General features: G+C 36.6%; 1 protein-coding gene across 1 annotated transcript; it reads left to right on the forward strand.

The window, feature by feature from the left end:
• Positions 1-1,017: 1,017 nt before the first annotated feature.
• Positions 1,018-5,759, forward strand: LOC141702595 (alpha-xylosidase 1-like). The gene is made up of 3 exons (XM_074506253.1): positions 1,018-1,326; positions 1,696-2,366; positions 3,629-5,759. The coding sequence occupies exons 1-3, from the start codon at positions 1,109-1,111 to the stop codon at positions 5,494-5,496; spliced, it is 2,757 nt and encodes a 918-aa protein (XP_074362354.1). The 5' UTR covers positions 1,018-1,108; the 3' UTR covers positions 5,497-5,759.
• The last annotated feature ends 1,274 nt before the right edge of the window (positions 5,760-7,033 follow it).

A 7,033-nucleotide genomic window follows, 5' to 3' on the forward strand; every position in this document is an offset into this window, starting at 1 on the left:
GAAATTTGTTGCGTCTCAAGAAATGAGTCATCGGCCGATATTTTGAGTACTCACAGCCGTGTCGTCTAAATTCGAATCGGTTCATCTTCAATTTCCGAGTACTTGCCCGAATTTTAGAACCCTGCTATCATTTTCTATTATATTCTCTCAATTCACAAAAATTACTATAACTTAACAAACTTTTACAATCGATGCGGGAAAACTAATAGTGTGCACGTCGAGATAACAAGAATGTCATATATTACTTTCTCCGTAACCAATTTTCGGAGGAACGAGGTTGCACTTTGTAGTAGTTCCGTGAAATATTTGATCAATAAATTTGCAGATGAAGCTTGTAAAAAATATCCAGAAACTTGTAGAGATGAAACAGACCCAATTGTGTAACATTCATGACAAACTTTCGAATAGCACAACTTTTGTTGCACCAACCTTGTAAATAATGGAGTCATTTGTACTCATTTAAGCTTTGGTGGTGTATGATGAAAAGAGGCAGGATATGTGGGACCAGAACAAGAAGACAACCACAAGTCACATGAATCGCACGAGCTGACGAGATTAAAACGAAAAACATCATCTACATGATCACGGCTCACGGGTATCCTAAGTTTCTTTGTAATATCGGTTCTGGTCCCTCACAAGTCACAAACGTACATGGTAATCATTTGTTTGCAAAAATTTTCTGCATATGAGTTAAATATCGGAAAATACGTGAACTGATGAAAGGGTCGTAACACTGGAAATTGATGTGAATTTAGAGAGGATCATGTCCCTCTATACGTGCTTATTATTTGGTTTTAGAATGTTCTTATTAGGAAAAAGTATTCGCAAAGAGATGATTTGCCAATCGCTTGTCGTGAACCAGCGCCTGGCGTAGAAGCAAGAATTTTAAATGTTTCGGGAAGAAGCAACATTTAATTTTGAGAAGGAAGAAAATTTGTTAAAGAGTTTTTGAATTTTTGTCAAAATTAAAATTCATTTATTTTTATTTTAATTTTTTCGAAAGTCAGTCGGGACTAGAGCTGAGGTGACTTGATTGGCTGATTCTGCCACAGTGTGTGTATATATTTCATCTGCCTTTAGGCTTGTTCACTTCTATTGTCAACACATCATGGTTTATTCTCATATTCTAGTTTCTCTGCTTGTTCTCACAGCAGCATTACTATGCTGCAACACCCATGGTGCTGAAGCAACTACCAAAATAGGTAATGGCTACCGTCTCATCTCCATTCAAGACTCCCCTGATGGGGGTCTTGTGGGTCATCTACAAGTCAAAGAAAAGAACAATGTCTATGGCCCTGACATCTCTCTGTTGAAACTCTCTGTTAAGTAAGTCCATAAATCTCTCCTTAATTCAAGCTTATTAACCACAATAGATGCGTATCTTCACAAATGTCTATTCTAGGACATGAGTCAAGTGTCTGCTTGTTATTGGTTGTTATATAATTTTATTGTGTATTTATGCGAGGAGTCTTGTGCAGAGAGTTTGTTTTTTAATGAATTAAAATAGTTACGTTATAATGTTACTTGGTTTGTCTTAATTTTAGTGTAATTTTTCAGGTATGAAACAAATGGGAGATTAAGGGATTTTTTTTCATGTACGAGGGGTCTTGTGCACAGAGTTCGGTTTTATAATGAACTAAAGTAGTTACATTATAAGCTTACTTCATTTGTCTTAATTTTAGTGTAAATTTTCAGGCATGAGACAAATGGGAGATTAAGGGTACATATTACTGATGCAAAGAAGCAAAGATGGGAAGTTCCATACAATCTTTTACCAAGAGCTCAACCACCTATATTAAAACAAACCATTACAAGGTCAATAAAGCCTACCATATTGTCACAAGACACTTCAAAAGCTGACTTAATTTTCAGCTACACTCAAGACCCCTTTAGTTTTGCAGTGACAAGAAAATCAAATGGCCAAACCCTTTTCAATTCATCAACCTCATTCAGCAATCTTGTTTTTAAAGACCAGTATCTCGAAATTTCGACCACATTGCCTAAAGATGCTTCCCTGTATGGCCTGGGAGAAAATACACAGCCACATGGAATAAAACTGAGTCCTAATGAGCCTTACACATTGTATACAACTGATATTTCTGCGATTAATTTGAATACTGATCTTTACGGGTCTCATCCCGTGTATATGGACTTGAGAAATGTGGGTGGTGAGGCTAAAGCCCATGCAGTTTTGTTACTAAATAGTAATGGAATGGATGTGGTTTATTCAGGGACTTCTTTGACTTATAAGGTGATTGGGGGTGTTTTGGACTTTTACTTTTTTTCCGGCCCAACACCGCTTGATGTAGTGGATCAGTATACTGAGTTTGTTGGTAGACCTGCTGCAATGCCTTACTGGTCATTAGGTAAATAGTTTTTGTTGCAAAGAATCTTTGTTTGTCTGTCTGTCTGTGTTGCTATCTGAATGTCTGTATTCTCTGTTCTTTGTGCATATTACATATATAATATTGCAGATTTGCGTGAAAACTATAAACTAAAATTATACCAGGGATAATTAAGTTATCCGATAAAAAGATTCTCGATAAAATATTGAAATGATCAAATGAGATAATTGTATAATACTATTTTTTTAATGTAGGTAAATATTACTTCACCTGACAACTTAATTGAATAATAACTGACCAAAACCTTAGTGCAAGTCTTCTTGATTTGCCTTTCCTGTAGATTTTTTATCAATTCTATTGCTGCATTACAAGTTTCCTTATGTTAAGTTTCTCAGGTCATTTGCCATATGAACATAGAATGGTTGAGGACAGTGTATTAGTCAACACCAGTATAATCAATAATGGTTAATTCATTGACATTCCATTTTGAGTAGATATATTTGTTATTATAGTTTTAACAATAGCATATATCTTCATGACAAAATCAAGCATACAGATTGTGTCCAACTTCTTGAGAGTAAGCAATATGGAGAGTAATAGGTAACGAAACCTTATCCCTTCTACTACTAGGAGTACAGAGGGTGTTTGAAGATGTTTACTGACATATGTTTAACATTAGCTTTTCATCCACCTACATTACAATAGGTAGTTTACAAATGCAATAAGATCCTAGTCCTACAACGTAATTTATCCAAGGATAAAAAAAGGCCTACCAAGTCTGATTATTTGATCTAAACCGAGCTGGACTGTGATCTCCCCTAATGCAATCGATTGCAGACTGTGATCATCCCCAATGCTATTAATTGAAGTGTTATCCAATCAAAATGAGTTAAGGTTTTAATAGTTCAAGTCCTGACTACATTTATATCAAAATGCCAAATGGTTATACCTTTACCTTGTTGAGTAGGTTCATAATCTTTGACTTACAAAGTGCTTGTTTAGTAGGGTTCACAGTTTTCTCAATTAAGCATCCTTTAATTAGTGTTTCTTCTGTAAAATGATACATGGTAAATTCAAAAAGATTACATGTCTTCTCATTGTCTAATTTATGGATTCTGCTACAAAGTAGTAACAACCATGAGCAGAATGCGTTGTTTTATCAGACTTTCATCTATACTTGATTGTTGTGCAGCTTGGCATCATAAATATGATTTTGCTTCTAAAAACGTGGTAGCTAGTACATAACAACTGACTACAGACTCTTATGTATTCTGGCAATGCAGGATTTCACCAATGCAGATGGGGCTACCATAACCTGTCCGTAGTTGAAGACGTTGTTGATAACTATAAGAAGGCTCAAATCCCACTTGATGTGATCTGGAATGACGACGATCATATGGATTTCCACAAAGACTTTACCCTTAATCCCATTGCTTACCCTCATGAAAAACTAGTAGCATTTTTGGATAAAATACATTCCCAGGGCATGAAGTACATTGTTCTCATTGATCCAGGTATTAATGTCAATTCTACTTATGGTGTTTACCAGAGAGGCATGGCCGATGATGTCTTCATAAAATATCATGGCAAGCCTTATCTAGCCCAAGTATGGCCAGGAGCTGTGTACTTTCCAGACTTTCTAAACCCCAAAACTGTTTCATGGTGGGGTGATGAAATTAAACGGTTCCACGAGCTTGTCCCTGTAGATGGCCTTTGGATTGACATGAATGAAGCATCAAATTTCTGCTCGGGATTGTGTACAATACCTGAAGGTATAAAGTGTCCCTCAGTAACTGGGCCGGGTTGGGATTGTTGTTTAGACTGCAAGAACATCACAGACACAAGATGGGATAATCCACCTTACAAGATAAATGCTTCTGGAATGGGGGAAACAATTGGATTTAAAACTATTGCAACTAGTGCCACACACTACAATGGAGTTCGGGAGTATGATGCTCATAGTATTTATGGATTCTCTCAAGCTATTGCGACTCACAAGGCTCTTGAAGGTTTACAAGGAAAGCGTCCATTCATATTAACGCGCTCCACTTTTGTTGGATCTGGCCATTATGCTGCTCACTGGACTGGTGACAATAAGGGTACATGGGAAGATCTCCGCTATTCAATTTCAACTGTGTTAAATTTTGGAATATTTGGGGTTCCCATGGTAGGATCAGATATATGTGGTTTTTATCCTGCACCCACCGAAGAGCTTTGCAACCGTTGGATTGAAGTTGGTGCTTTTTATCCTTTTTCAAGAGATCATGCAAATTACTATTCTCCTAGACAAGAGCTTTATCAATGGGAATCGGTTGCAGAATCTGCTCGAAATGCACTAGGAATGAGGTATAAACTCCTCCCATATTTGTACACATTGACATATGAGGCACATATCAGTGGAGCTCCAATTGCACGCCCTTTGTTCTTCTCATTTCCGGACTATACCATGTGTTATGGAATCAGCACACAGTTCCTGATAGGAAGTAGCCTTATGATCTCACCGGTTCTTGAGCCAAATAAAACCAAGGTTGATGCACTTTTCCCTCCAGGTACTTGGTACAATATGTTTGATATGTCAGAAGCCATCGTCTCAGAAAAAGGCCAATACGTATCACTCGATGCTCCATTGCATGTTATCAATCTCCATGTCTACCAGAATGCCATTATCCCAATGCAACAAGGCGGAATGATATCCAAAGAGGCTAGGATGACTCCATTCAGTCTTGTGGTGACCTTCCCTGCAGGGGCTACTGAAGGTAAAGCCACAGGAAATCTGTTTCTTGATGAAGATGAGCTGCCAGAAATGAAACTTGGAAATGGTTTTTCAACACATGTAGAGTTTTATGCAACTGTAAGCCAAGGAAAGGTTAAAGTGTGGTCAAATGTTCAGGAGCCCAAGTTTGCATCAGATAAAGGTTGGATTATTGAGAAAGTTACTGTATTGGGATTGAAGGGAGTTAAAGATACATTTGCTCTTGAAGTTGATGATACTGCTGTGGATGTATCAAGTTTAGACATAACTACAACAGGAAACGATGATCTAAATGGCGATAGTGCTGTAAGAAAGAGTAAGATGGTGGTGATTAAAGGTTTGAAATTAGCAGTTGGGAAAAAGTTTGCAATGTCCTGGAAATTGGGGGGTGAAAACTAAACCTGTTTGTTTTCTCCAGACGGAAAGGAGATGAGCTAAATTTGTACTCATCCTTTTCTACACAGACAAATGAAAGCCACCTAAAACAATTTCTAGAATATGAACACAGAGTTTACAATAAACTCTTTTAGATATAAATGTGATTGACAAAGTATATTAGACTATAAACCAGGCTGACTATGCATCATATGCTGTTAACTTCAAAGTCCAGTCTTTGTTGACATTTTACAATGATCTAATTTAAACTCTGCAAGCTTATAATCTCATGCTTTCAGTACAATGAACATCTTTTTGGTACATGTATAGCAAATACTTCTATTATAGACAGAAAAATTTAGTAGGAAGATGCATCGATTTTCAAAATTAGTAGGAAGATTCATCGAGTTTCTTACCATGTAGTAACTGTTTGGTGTAGAAAAAAATGCTTGCAAGATATGCTAATCATACATTGATTTTAGCAACATTATGGTCATTAAGGAAAATTGGAGCATGCACTTTTCTTGTCATTGCAGAAGAAGAAAACACAACTATGGTCATCAAGGAAACACAGGAACTGGAAAATCATCAATTTGCGGAAGGGGATCCATTAACATTGTATGTAATTCGAAATTAATCCTCCCAGGTCTGCAAACAAATTATAAGAATTCAATTACGTTCGTGTTTCTTTCTTGAGTTTATTAACTATACGAACAGTATGAATTAATTATTCCTGTTCTTTGATCTGTTATTACCATTTTTCCCTCTCAAGATAGATATTCACTTAGCAGCTATAAAAAATGATTTGCAGTTAAATTGCGTCCTCCTGTATTCATTGAAAATATTCACAAAATTTTGATTAAGGTGATCTACATCATTATAACCGGTGGCAGAGCTAATCTGTTCTAGTGAGTTCAGGATCAGAGAAAAAGAGAGGTTAAAGGCCTCACAGTGTTATTTTCGTTCCTCAGCTGGTCTGATTGCAGGAGTCCTTTTTATCTCTACTGAAAAAGTTTCTTTCTGTGATGAACTAACCCGTAAACATCAGGTAATTTTTGATCCAACAGTTGCATTACAGTTAATTAAGGTAAGTTTTTGCAGTTGGTGATACCCATAGAAATGATTAAAAAAGTCAAGCAAGGGAAGAAGCTGAACCAGCCAGCTGAGGAATACATAGAGATCATAACTGAATACAATGCAGAATTTCGGTTTGTAGGACTATTACAGTATGAGAAAGCTTGGTTGAGTTTAATTTGGCTGAAATGAATTCTACATTTCTTAGATGCGCACTTTTCAAGTTTCTGTAATTTTAAGATTATTGTGCTTTGGCCTGTGCATAACCAGGGACATGTAAGTTCTGATGTTCATATCTCGGGCTTGTCTCATATTGTGTGAAACCTCTGTCCAAATTTTCAGAAAATAATATATGTTCAGTAACAAACGCATGTTTTACGTTAACTTACATTGATGAAGCCAAATGTTGTTGTGTGGTTCTCTTGTTTCTCACATGTTCCATTGCTAAAAGCAAGGACTAAACCTTCATTCAGCCTTTCTAGTTACA

The sequence above is a fragment of the Apium graveolens genome, unplaced genomic scaffold (genome assembly GCF_009905375.1).
Source record: "Apium graveolens cultivar Ventura unplaced genomic scaffold, ASM990537v1 ctg5308, whole genome shotgun sequence".
In the NCBI taxonomy this organism is placed as follows: domain Eukaryota; kingdom Viridiplantae; phylum Streptophyta; class Magnoliopsida; order Apiales; family Apiaceae; genus Apium; species Apium graveolens.